The sequence below is a fragment of the Taudactylus pleione genome, unplaced genomic scaffold (genome assembly GCF_031769625.1).
Source record: "Taudactylus pleione unplaced genomic scaffold, aTauple2 ptg000015l, whole genome shotgun sequence".
NCBI lineage: Eukaryota > Metazoa > Chordata > Amphibia > Anura > Myobatrachidae > Taudactylus > Taudactylus pleione.
The window spans coordinates 23,962,865-23,977,271 of NW_028284417.1; the positions used below are offsets into that span (position 1 = coordinate 23,962,865).

At 40.9% G+C, this 14,407-nt stretch overlaps 1 protein-coding gene across 1 annotated transcript in view; it reads right to left on the reverse strand.

The window, feature by feature from the left end:
• Positions 1 to 8,107: 8,107 nt before the first annotated feature.
• Positions 8,108 to 14,407, reverse strand: part of NT5E (5'-nucleotidase ecto) — a 120,819-nt gene continuing 114,519 nt past the window's right edge. The window contains exons 8-9 of the mRNA XM_088470749.1: positions 11,403 to 11,603; positions 8,108 to 9,570 (exon numbers count right to left, since the gene is read on the reverse strand). Coding sequence (XP_088326875.1) covers positions 9,389 to 9,570; positions 11,403 to 11,603 — 383 coding nt within the window. The 3' untranslated portion in view covers positions 8,108 to 9,388. The remainder of the gene's footprint in view (positions 9,571 to 11,402; positions 11,604 to 14,407) is intronic.

The following is a 14,407-nucleotide window of genomic DNA, read 5'->3' on the forward strand; positions in this document are numbered from 1 at the left end:
ACATAATTGGAGGAGCAGATTCTATTGTCTTTAATTACTAGGGTCAGGTCCCAAAAATTAGTCCGATTCCTTTGATAATCATGTGTAAATTTCAAATTATAAGTGTTAAGATTTAGATAAGTGACAAACTCTAGTGCAGAGGAGTGATCCCCATCCCAAATAATAATTAAATCATCAATGTACCGGCCATAGTAGACCAGGTTCACGCCAAAGCTGCAACCCCACACTAGGTGCTCCTCCACCTCACCCATGTAGAGGTAGGCATAGCTTGGTGCAAACCTGGTCCCCATGGCCATGCCCATCACCTGTAAATAATACTTGTCTAAAAACAAAAAATAATTGTGATGAAGAATGTAAGAAATTGAATCCAGGATAAATTTTCTATGGCTTTCTATGAGCTCATTATCTATAATGAGTCTATTAGAGATTGCTTTAAGATCCCGATCATGAGGAATATTTGAATAAAGACTTTGAACATCAAGAGTTAGAAAGCAATATGAATCTTTCCATTTAATATCCTGGATCAATTCTAAAAAAATGTGCGGTATCCTTAATATGTGATTTTAAAGTGGACACCCGTGGTTTTAAAAATGAATCAACATAAAATGATAAATTCGATGATAAAGAATTAATACCTGAAATAATTTCTGCGCGTCTCTGGTCTTCTATGGCCATTACATTGATGCCCTTTTCATTTTTTGGGATGGGGATCTCACTTCAGCTGAACACTGTCACTTCCTTGAACTCCAATGCTTTCAATCTCACGTTCACTTTCACATATGACAGGAGATGGACTGACTTCCTGGATGTGACCCTCGAGGCAGTTGGGTCAACCATACACACCTCTAATTTCACCAAATCAGTGAACACTCAGTCATACCTTCATTTCCAAAGTGCTCACTACAAGCCTTGGAAACGTAATATTCCGAAGGGACAATTGATGCGTATCCGCAGAAATTGTTCCCTAGATAGTGTATTTAAAGAACAAGCAGACGAAATGATGAATGCCTTTAGACGTAGAGGGTACCCGGAAGGTATTCTCCACAAAGCTATGATAGAAGTCTTAGATTGTATAAGATCTCATCTACTCATCTCTAAAACTAATTCCTCGACACAAGAACATTTGCCAGAACAAGATCTAGCATTTATATGTAAATATACTTCTCAGCATAAGGAAATAAGCAATATTATTAAAAGAAATGATAAGATATTGGGTCATGGCAATGTTTTGAAAGATCTTCTACCACATACACCACAGATTATATATAGAAAGAACAAATCTTTGAAAAATATACTTGCCCCCAGTCATCTCAAGACAAATAAATCTGATCCTGATAATTTGGAAAACCCTCTACTTCCAAAATAGTTACCCTCTCGTCCACCCAGTTTTTATGGATGTGGAAAAAACAGATGCACTATGTGCACCCATATTCCCAGACGAACTATTAATATAGATATGGGCCCTAAAAATGAATCATTCACCATTGCCAGCTTCATGAACTGTGATTCCATTTGTGTGATCTACCTGCTGACTTGTGGGTGCGGATTGAAATATGTGGGCTGAACCACCAGAGCTCTTAAGAGGACGTTCATGGAGCACCGTCGTAATATAATTAATACATTTTCTAACCATAGTGTCTCGAGACACTTTATTGAATTTCATGTGAGCAGTAGCAGCAGTATTTCCATTGTTGGATTAGAACACATTCAGAATACAGCACGAGGGGGTGACAAATATAGAAATTTATGCCGACAAGAAGTCTACTGGATGTTTAAGTTAAATACTTTATATCCAGAGGGCCTGAATGAATCGGTGGTACTAAATAGCATCATCTAAGAAACATCTCTCTTTACTTGTAGGTAGATAGGGTCCCCATCACCTTCATTTGAATCAGAATAGTAATCGGGTCTATATCTCAAACCGCTACGTAAACTCTAATTTTACATCTGACATATTGTATATGTAAATTTGATTGATTTTCTCTTGGTTATATAGAGAAAGATGGGGTGTTTCCCTTCTCCCCTTTCTCATTCTTTGAATGTTCCTTCTATCCTTCCCCTTCTCTTCTCTCTTATTAATAATGTATTTAATTTGTGATATCATTTTTTTATATATCCCTTTATTGTTTATTTGTCTTGTTTGAGGTTTAAGTAGATTTACCACCATCGATACATACTTTGGTATGTCAACCTTGATGTGTCACTACGCGCAATATTATAATTCTGTTGCAAAAGTTATTTCCATACATTGAATATATTATCCCAATATGAAACCTATGTTATATTGAAGATGTTATCCAATGTTTACAAATAGGTGTGATTTACGCATTCCCGGGTGTCTTTTGGAAACTTGGGAGACATGTTTACATATGGTTGTTATTAGTTACCTCTCATGGTTCCACAAGGATTGTGTTCAACTCTCAATAGGTTTCATTGTTCCAAAGCACAGTGGGCCTGATTCAGACCCACTCGCGAGCGGCTGTCCGCTCGCAAGTGGGTCGATGGTGTGCACTGTGCATGCGCCCGACGGAGGGAGCTCCGTCGTGCGCATGCGCGAGACTCGACGAGCGAAGGACTTTCCTTCGCTCGTAGTGTCTGATCAAAGGGGGCGTGCTGTCGATGTTGATTGACAGCACGCCCCCTTTGGTGGGTGTGCCGGGGGCGTGCCTGCCAGACGGAGGCGTTCCCAAGGGAACGCCTACCGTCAGAAGCCGGCCCCACTGACATCACTAGTGATGTCAGTGGGAGTGATTTTGGCTCTGATAGAGCCAAAATCACTCCTGGCCTTGCGGTTGAGAAAGTCAACCGCAGGTTTCTGCTCGCACTGGCGATGGTCGCAATGGTCAAGACCATCGCGACCATCATCCTGCACACTCGTATAGGCTGTGGGTGGTGGGCCCTGATTCAGAGCGAGCGCTCTGGTCAGAGCGTCCGGCTCTGAATCAGGGCCAGTATCGGCTCAATACCAATGAGCTGTCTCCTCATTCTAATAAGGAACGATTATTGTCTCTTACACTAATGCGGAGACATATGATAGTGGGATCACATGATGTAAACAAACTAAGTGTTTTTGTTCTATTGTAGCCTGTCATCCATCTGTGAACCACCTCCAGCCACGGACATGTGACAGGCACTAAACCAATGGTATTTTCCCACGTTGCGGGACACGTGATCGCTCTTCGCTCACGTGACTGCGCCGTGGAATTAACAGATACAGGTAATACCTGTTCTTAACCTTATTACCACTTGCTTCCATATAATAACATGAGGTGATTTTATGTTGTGACTGCCTCTTTACCTCATAAGACTCTATTGATTTGTCATCCAACTATTTTCAGTCACAGACACATGACTGGCAATTAACCAATGGGATTTCCGTACGTCATGTAACACTTGATCGGATCGCTCACGTGACCATGCTGAGGGATAAACAGATCTAGGTATTGCCTGATTTTAAACTTATTAAAATATATGGAAAACGAGTGGTAATAAGATATGGTTTTATATATGATTGCCTTCTTATATCATAAGATTTTGGTTAAATCTTTTCACATGGATTGGTAATTAGTTAATTACTTACAATCGTATAAACACCTGCTAATAGTTTGATGAGCAAAGCAGTATAAATATCTTGCTCTTGATGAAGGTGTGGGCTCTTTCCACACGTTGAGCCTTGGTTGCTGTTTTCCCTACCCATTTGGATGCACTTGAGGATAAAGTTTGTTTGGAATTAACACCAATAAACCCGGGCCGGCTACCTCTCTAACCAGGGATACCACTGGATGACTTCCTTCTATGAGGACACGCATATTGCGAGGACACCTTGCTAATTCAACCAGGAATGGTAACATCTCCATCTATATAATATTGCTGGACATTATACCGGGACTCAATTTCCTATGCATAATTCCCTTACAGGGATCTCCATCAAAGGGTGGGATACCATAGTCAGCCGTTACGCTAAATATCAGTAACCTTTTATACAATATGTTTTATTTGTTTGTATGCGTATATTATTACTCCCTTTACAAGAGGTGACCAAATATTAAGTGTCTATTAAATGTTTTATCAACAAGCCATGTATACTTATATTAGTTATTGATATAGAGTGAATTTCTCAAACCCCACTTCAGAGAACCTACAGTCAGGTGCATAAATATTGGGACATTGACAGAATTTTCATATTTTGGTCTCTATTCACCACCACAATGGCTTTGAAATGAAACAAACAAATTGTGCTTTAACTGCAGACTTTCAGATTTAATTTGAGGGTAATTACATCCAAACCAGGTGAACGGTGTAGGAATTACAACGGTTTCTATATGTGCCTCCCACTTTTTAAGGGGCCAAAATTAATGGGACAAACTAAACAATCCTAAATCTAACTTTCACTTTTTAATACTTTGTTGCAAATCCTTTGCAGGCAATTACAGCCTGAAGTCTGGAACGCATAGACATCACCAGACGCTGGGTTTCATCCCTGGTGATGCTCTGCCAGGCATCTTCTGCAAATGTCTTCAGTTCCTGCTTGTTCTTGGGGCATTTTCCCTTCAGTTTTGTCTTCATCAAGTGAAATGCATGCTCAATTGGATTCATGTCAGGGGATTGACATGGCCATTGCATAACAATCCACTTTTTAGCCTTAAAAAACTCTTTGGTTGCTTTTGCAGTATGCTTCGGGTCATTGTCCATCTGCACTGTGAAGCGCCATCCAATGAGTTCTGAAGCATTTGACTGAATATGAGCATATAATATTGTCTGAAACACTTCAGAATTCATTCTGCTGCTTTTGTCAGCAGTCACATCATCAATAAATACAAGGGAACCAGTTCCATTGGCAGCCATACATGCCCACGCCATGCCACTACCACCACCCATGTTTCACTGATGAGGTGGTATGTTTTGGATCATGAGCAGTTGCTTTCCTTCTCCATACTCTTCTCTTCCCATCACTCTGGTACAAGTTGATCTTTGTCTCATCTGTCCATAGGATGTTGTTCCAGAACTGTAATGGCTTTTTTAGATGTTGTTTGGCAAACTCTAATCTGGTCTTCCTGTTTTTGAGGCTCACCAATGGTTTACATCTTGTGGTGAACCCTCTATATTCACTCTTGTGAAGTCTTCTCTTGATTGTTGACTTTGACACATATACACCTACCTCCTGGAGAGTGTTCTTGATTTGGCCAACTGTTGTGAAGGGGTTTTTCTTCACCAGGGAAATAATGCTTCGGTCATCCACCACAGTTGTTTTCCATGGTCTTCCGGGTCTTTTGGTGTTGCTGAGCTCTCCAGTGCGTTCTTTCTTTTTAAGAATGTTCCAAACAGTTGATTTGGCCACACCTAATGTTTTTGCTATCTCTCTGATGGTTTTGTTTTGATTTTTCAGCCTACTGATGGCTTGCTTCACTGATAGTGACAGCTCTTTGGATCTCATATTGAGAGTCGACAGCAACTGATTCCAAATGCAAAAGTCACACCTAGAATCAACTCCAAACCTATTACCTGCTTAATTGATAACGAAATAATGAGGGAATAGCCCACACCTGTCCATGAAATAGCTTTTGAGTTGATAGTCCCATTACTTTTGGCCCCTTAAAAAGTGGGAGGCACATATAGAAACCGTTGTAATTCCTACACCGTTCACCTGATTTGGATGTAATTACCCTCAAATTAAATCTGAAAGTCTGCAGTTAAAGCACATCTTGTTTGTTTCATTTCAAAGCAATTGTGGTGGTGAATAGAGGCCAAAATATGACAATTCTGTCAATGTCCCAATATTTATGCACCTGGCTGTATGTGCCCACAATAGTGCTGTTATCTATTTTTTTCCCATTGTCCTACATATTGAGGACACTAACCCCCTCCTTTTAACAGCTGCTTAACTGACATGCGCCACTATCTTTTCTTTGGTCTCCTCAGTGCGGTGTATCATTTTCCCACTTTCCCCCTCCCAATTTATTTATAGAATCCATTATAGGTCTTTCTCAGTGCCTTCAGTTTGTTGGCAACCTGTTGCTGCGTCCGCATAATGCCCTTGGATGCCAGTATCTCGGCAATGTTGGGCTACACTGTGGCATCCTTAACTGTCCCAGTAATTTGCCTGCAGATCTCCTCCTCCCCTCTAACTGCCAGCAGCTCTCTAATTTACTCTTCCAACCAGTGCGCCATGCTGTCTCTTATCAATTTCTGCAGCTCAGTGATGACCTCAGACGCCAGCACCAGTGCCCCATTTGCTCATCCAATCAGAGAGACCCTCCTGCTCAGCCAATCAGCCACTGCCCCGACCAGCTCATCCAATCACCGCCATATACCGCAACCCGGCTCTAACAATCCAGGTCGCACCCTTTCAGACAGCCAGCAAACCGTGTCTGATCCGGGAAGAACCCTGGTAATTGCCTGGGTTGAAGTCCTGGGATTTTTTTCCTGGACTGACCCTTTCAGACAGAAGAACGATCTGGTTCAAGCCGGCTTGTACCAGAAAATTACTGGGTCATTGTGTCTGTCTGAAAGGGGTATTATAGAACTGCATTAGCAACCATTTTTTTTTGTATTTGTTCACACTACAGCAGGAGCTACCCTACTGTTTTTTTTGTGTCCTCTATGAAAGCAGACACCTCATTCTGCTCTTCTCTCATTTCTTAAATTTACAAGTAAGCATGTCCAATGATTGTATGGACATGAAAGCATGGTTTAGTGAAGGTCAGCTACAGTGCTACACATATGTAATGTATTGTCACAGTGGAAGGTATTATATTTCCTATTCTCCATTAACAAAATATAAAAAATTATTTGGAATGTCCAAATCGGTGGGCATTGTGGATGAGATGCAGCCATTCCATAAGGATCAAGTAGCCTCATCTTCTCTGGGGCCTGTTATTGCAGCTGAAAGATGACCTTGCACACAGACAGAGAACCGTCATTTTAATGGGTTGGGTATGATATCCTGGCTGTTGGGATGCCGCTGTTCAGAATACCGACAGCAGCATCCCGACAGCCAGAATACCGACACCCATTGGAACGCAAGGTAAGTTTTTTCCCTACCATAACCCTCCCTCCCCAATGCCAAAACCCTCCCTTCCTAGTGCCTAAACCTAACCTCCCCCTCCCCACACGATAAACCTAAGACCCCCCCTCCCCGGTGCCTAAACCTAACCTCCCCCCCCTAGTGCCTAAACCTACCTGCCTCCTCCCTGCATCGTAATCCTAACCCTCTTGGTGCCTAACCCTAACCATCCCAATAGCTTAACCTAACCCCGCTACCTTCCCAGTGCACCCCGATACTTACCATTCGGGATGCCGACCTGTCGGGATTTTGGCACTGTTATTTAGACCATCGGCATCACGACACGCCGGGATGCCAACTACATCCCATTTTAATACCACATTTGCCAATGTACTCATTAATGATCAGAATAATCATGATGACTTGTTTAGGGGTCACACATGCAAACTGGTCTATCAGGCTAATTAGCCAATACTGCAGCATCTCGCTATTTGACTGACTAATATAAATAAGGGTCCTGGAAGGTTGATGAAATAAGCAGTATAACGCTTGAATACACACGTGCACCAATGATGCAGTATTTTGCAGGATGAATGTCAAATAGAGGCCTCATTGTAAGAGTTGTAGACTAAATAACAGTATTACAATGGCAAAGTATTAGCAAACAAAATTGTTAATTTTGGCAGGATCTCACTCTACAGGTCAATACCTGTGTAAAGTGATACAATCCTTGGTGCAGTGGAAGATAAGATGTGAAGAAAGTAGTGTAATGTAGGTGGGGATTAGAAGAGAGGGAATATAGACCTAAGGCTTAAATTAAATAAACCAACTTTCTACAAACAATATTTTGCATCCATACAGCTCTAGGTTTTGTCAGTGAAGTAAATAGCACGACTTGCCATTTGCATCCAAATACGCAAAGCAGAGAATCAATACTGGATGCTACTGTTGTTTAAAAATAAGTCCTAAAATCACTGGCTGTGTCTTTTTATTATGTGAAAGTAGCCAAGTTAAGATACAAAAGACAAAAATGATACACAATTATTCCAAAATGTTTCAGTCGCACAAAAATATTTTTAAATAACGACATCTCAAAATAAAATGTACAGATACCAGCACAGCTTTATTCCACTTCATGGTTCTTTGGTGCATATAAATGAGGTATATACAGAGTGCGGAAGAGTAAAAACACTGTTGTAATCAGAGATATTAAGCATTTTAGCAGCTGCCAAATTATGACTAACTTACATTAATTTCCCCCCATGACTACCATCTTGTTTATGTTAATGGTATCCAATACTAAACAAATGTACCAATTAAAAAGACAAATTTTCTGTGTATTCTATAAGATTGGAAATATTCCTATGTGATTATTTTGCAGGAACAATATATTTACATTGCATTTTATTGCACTTGCCATAGGAAATGCCAGGATAATGCCAACACAAAAGGTGTAGAGGACTGTCATAAAACTAAGGAAGAAGAGATTTGTTACCCATTAAAAAAATGCAAAACATAATTCAACAAGTGTTCTCTACCCCTTCTGAAGTAATGCAGCCATCACTGAGCTCTAGTCACCGAAATTTATCATGTGTGTGTCATTCAAGTTTGACACAGCTGCTAACTAACAGTATGCATCAAGTTATAGAAATCAACATGTATCCTATGCAAAAATATCAAGTTAGTCCCCACTGATACTTCAGTATCTGATCTGTCTTGTACTTGGTACACCATGAGAACCTCTAAAGAACTATTACGTTTTTAACTGGGTTTTTTTCGCAACAGACTTCTTAGTTACGTACAGGTTAATTAATTTGATTAACTTGTCTAGTAATGAACCCACGTTATAGCACATGGAAATCCTAACACCATGATATGATGAGGGTACTTTAGTAGTGTAATTGAAAAAAACAGTAAACAAATGTGCATTTTTAAAATGTGCACTTATGAACAGTGAAGTAAACAGGCTTCTATACAATAATGTAGGAGCAAACCCATTTCCTTGTAGTAGTAATAGTGATTAAACTGTAAATCTACTCTGTAAGGGTTCCTATAATTACCAGTCAGCATGAACTCAAATGTGCTTGATGAAAACATGATGAAATTCTTGAAATATGTCAAAAATGTAGCAAACTGTTTAATGTTTCACAAAACAGTTTATAGATTTCAATGATATTCCAAAATATGGATTTTTTTTACATTTTACTATTATTATTGCTTCTATAATTGTTCATATTTTGTAGATGTGTTCAATATATATCAGTATTCCAATAGATAGATAGATATATATATATATATATATATATCAGTAAAGAAGCTGAAGGTCTTGATTACTGAATTCTTAGAAAGTTAAACTAACATGTTTTATGTCATTGAGAACAATTATCAGAATAGTGTATGTGCCAACACAATAAGAGTTATCAAGACCAAGGGAGTGTTCATATAGATGTAAGTGGACGCTGAGTTTCTACATTCCTCCTTGGAAAACTGTATCCTCCCATCCAGAGCAGGGTAGACCCTTATCATTTTATTTATGTAACTTCCAACAACTGCCACATCGAGATCACCTAGGAAAAAAATAAGTTGAAAACATTTACCTTGATTATTTTTAAAGGTTAACACTAGGATGAAAAATAATTTGACTTTCTTATAACATAGTGTAGTGTAATAATTGATCCAAAAATAAAATTTCAGAATCAATAATTCTGGTCTATTATTTTGGAATGAATGTGTGTAGGCTTGCTGTGCCTCTACACAAATTGTACAACGCAGTTAGTTTGAATGTAGGGTCATCTATACCTCAGAATTAAGCTAGATGCACAATATACTGTATATTCCGTCATATGATATATCATTCCGTCGCGGATCAGAATAATCTATCGTACGGGTCGTGCAGTATGTATGCTTGATCCTTCGTTTGCGATGGTCATTCATCACATCGTCCCATCTGCTGTTCTGCACCACCAGATGGGATGATGCAATGAATGAAGCCATGCTGCTACATGCAGCATTTAACTATACATAGCTCCGTCGTACACCGGATCGTGTAGTGTGTATGACGCATGAGGTATCATTACATTGCGTCTTTCCGCCGCTGGACACACACATCGTAGTGTGTGCCAGGGCTGGATTAAGGGGATGGCGACAGGGGCGATTGTCCCTGGGGTCCCACACCTTAAGGGCCCCCACACCCATCGGGGTTAAAGTGAACCGGAGGAGACTGAACCAGTTCTGCCTCCTCCGGCCAACCCAACCCCGGCGCCGCAGGGAGGACCATTTGCCAGACGCCTGCTGAGATTGTAATCAGCGGTCGCCCGGCTCCCTCCCCGCAGCGGCAGCCGGAGACTGGAGCTCACAGTGCACTATGGGAGAGACGTCATAACTCATGAGGTGCAGAGGAGTAGCCGGGCAGCGTGGACTGAAGCGGAGTTTAAGGTAAGTAATAGCTCTTTTTTTTATTTTGTAGTGCAAGCGGCTTTTTGTACTGGGTGCATTAATATTTGGGGCACCACTTCTGGGGGCATTACTACTTGAAGTCAGGGCATTACTACTGGGGCACTACTGCAGAGGGAGCATTACTATTAGGGGCACTAATACAGGGGCATCACTACAGGGGGTATTACAACTGGAGCCACTACCACAGGGGGCACAACTACAGGGGTATTACTATTGGGCACACATAGGGGGCATGACTACTGGTGGACATTACTATTGGGGGAATAACTACAGTGGCATTACTACTGGGGGTATTTATACAGGGCGCATAACTACAGGGGGCATGACTACTTGGGGCACTATTAATGGGAGAATTGCATAAAGGGCACCACTACTGTGGACACTGACACTACTGAGATCCTCACTGTGCATAACCCAAGTTCGTCACATTTAATACGGGCCCCCACATGTTTGTTGCCCAGGGGCCCCCACAAACCTTAATCTGGCTCTGGTGTGTGCCCAGCTTCTGACAGTTTCAATTAACTAAGCTACCTGTGCCGCGCAATGAGAGACTCCAGTTCTTGACCTCAAAAACCTGTTGCCTGGGGCAGCTGCATTAGGTTGCCACACACTCCTGTTACTGAGTTTGTTTTTTGTCTCTTATTTTTATATTTTTTAAGTGTAATCCTGTCATTTAGGGATCTGGTACACAAGAACTTTGCTCCAATCTAAAGACCCTCACCCCTCACCGACCCAACAACAGGGATCCTAGATGATACCTTTGCACTTGCTGTATATGTGTATGGTTAGGGAACGGGATACTCCGTTCACCATTCATGATTTGCTATCTGGGGGTGAAAGGCATTTTTGGAATGGGGAAAAGTTCTTGTGGATTTAAAGCATTAATGAGAGAAATGTGGCTACACGCTTAGAGCTCTATATGCAACAGGTCTTGAAAACTTACCACTATCATGTCTCAAACTTTCATTTTTTAACATGCTGAAACCATCCCCCCCATCAGCAATGTAGCCAGGAAGAACCACTTTGTATACTTCGTCCATCTCCACTGGAACATATTTTGGTACACGGCATTTGGTGCAAATAACTTCTAATTTCACAACTCTTTGTCCAGGATCTTTATCTGTATTGTACACAACTTTAATTCCTATAAATGAAACAAATACAACAATATAAACAACCTTTTTTGTGTGAACTATAATAATGAAAGGGGTTATGTAGCTTCCTGGAATTATTTTATTTAACCTTTCTAAATAAAAAATAACAAATCACTTTGTGTTACTTGTAAGAAGATACATAGAGATGTTATTTTCGTTCTTTCTAGAAACAGAGATGGGTTTTGTTCTAATTGATATTATGTATCTAAAAAATATGAGAGTATAATTGGGATATGGTAGAGCCCAAACACAAAGATCAAGACACCATTTTTAATCTCATATAATGTTTATATATGTATTTTGAATAAAAGTAACAATAATATAATAAAAATACAACAATACACCAACATTAATAATCTAGTAATAGCAGCATGAATATTAGCAGCAAGACAATGGGACCTAATATAAACCTTTTGATATTAAAAATGGCGTATTGATCTTTGTGTGGGTTCTACCATATCCCTATTATACTCTCATATTTTTCAGATACATAATATCAATTAGCGCAAAACCCATCTCTGTTTCTAGTATCCAGTGACCATTCTGCGGCCACAGTATTTAAATTCACACAAGCTCATAATTGTTTTGCTGCTTTTTCTAGACGTAGTGATATATAACTTTTATTTTTTTTTTAGCGCCTGCTTAGTGTTTTTTTGTCCTCATGTTTTCCTTTCACCATGCAGTTACCCTGCATCCAATGTCATGATGTAAAGAAGTATCTAATTTGTTCCTCCCACTACCATTCTTGCCTAGTTTTGAAAAAGCATTTCAGGGACATTGTTAAAGCAACACCTGTGAGCGCGGTGGTAAAGTGGGCGTGTCATAAACTTGATTTACACCCAGATGTAAATGAGCCCCAAAGCAGTTAGTAAAACCTACTTGTTGATGAAAACACTGATACTTTTCAGAAAACACATGTAACCATAGGGATCATTCGGCCTTATAACCAATGCAGGGAAATTATACTAATGAACCCATTTGAACGTACATATGTTTTTTTTTTCATATATAACAGCTTCATACTGGGGGTAAGGTGCAATCGGGGAGATTGCTAGACTCTTCAGGGTGTCAATGAGATTGCTACTATTTCAGGGAGTCTCTCTGACAATCAAGAAGAGTTGGCAAGTATGCACTAGACACGCATGTGGTATGTGCATCCACTTTCTGAACAATCCAGTCACGGCGAATCGCGCACCCAAACTATAGTGACTTGTTGCGGGCGCACACACCCTCTAGACCACGGCACCAGTAGATTTAAGGCCCCACCATAGACGGGGCGATATGTACCTTGCAATGCGACTTGCGATCCGATGGCCGACATATTGGGCGGTCCCCAGACACAGAGTGATCAGGTGGCCGACCTCCTGATATGCCGGCAACCCCTTTCCCCCACCCGCATAGCACTGCATGGGATTGTACATTGCAGCCCCAGATTAACTGAACATGCAGTAAGATCTGGAAGTGCGATGTACGACCCCACTGGAGCGCGCACTAGCCGATATGATGCCACACATGGTACGATATAGCAGCGATATCGCACCAATCTGTCGGATCAGCTGCTATATTGCACCGTGTATAGGGGCCGTTACCCTTGCACACAGTGCTATTTTTCAGCAGGAACTCAGGACCTGATTCAGACCCGCCTGCTGATCTTTGCAATGTGCGCATGCGCAAACTACTCCATACGATTGGGAAGCTTTCGCTCGCTGCGCATAGCACCTCACTAGAATGAGTGACAGGACGAGCCGTTTATGGGTGGTGACAGGGGATGGTTGATGGAAACGGGGGTGTGGTGGTGCGAACACAGGCGTGTCTGAGCATCTTAACTCCGTTTCAGAGGCGTGCATAATTAAGACGCAGCATCATAATACACTTCACATGCCTGAAATACACACTGAAGCACTCGTAGTGCTTGCTGTAGGGTATGGTCAGCCACAAGTGCTGCGTATAATGTGGGAAAGTGGGAGTCTTAAGACAGGCTGGTGGGAGTCTAAATACACACCGCGATCAAGACATAGTGGCCTTGCTAATGCCTTGCCATGCGATCACGGGATTTGCATACTTTGGCTGCGTGCGAACGCATCTAGCGAGCGTGTCTGAATCAGGCCCTCAGTTCCTGAACCTCTCATTAACTAGGACGTAATGTGCTGGGCCAAAATGTATTTTCCATAACATAAGTTTTATTTTAAAGTCCCTTTTGAGTGGCTTCTTTTCTAAATACTATATATATGTGTATATATAATACAGTCAGGTGCATAAATATTGGGACATTGACAGAATTTTCATATTTTGGTCTCTATTCACCACCACTATGGCTTTGAAATGAAACAAACAAGATGTGCTTTAACTGCAGACTTTCAGATTTAATTTGAGGGTAATTACATCCAAACAGGTGAACGGTGTAGGAATTACAACGGTTTCTATATGTGCCTCCCACTTTTTAAGGGGCCAAAAGTAATGGGACTCTCAACTCAAAAGCTATTTCATGGACAAGTGTGGGCAATTCCCTCGTTATTTCATTATCAATTAAGCAGGTAAAAGGTCTGGAGTTGATTCTAGGTGCGACATTTGCATTTGGAATCAGTTGCTGTCGACTCTCAATATAAGATCCAAAGAGCTGTCACTATCAGTGAAGCAAGCCATCACTAGGCTCAAAAATCAAAACAAACCCATCAGAGAGATAGCAAAAACATTAGGTGTGGCCAAATCAACTGTTTAGAACATTCTTAAAAAGTGAACAGGGAGGATTCCGCACAGAAACATAACTAGAATTACTATAACCAACCATCTATGT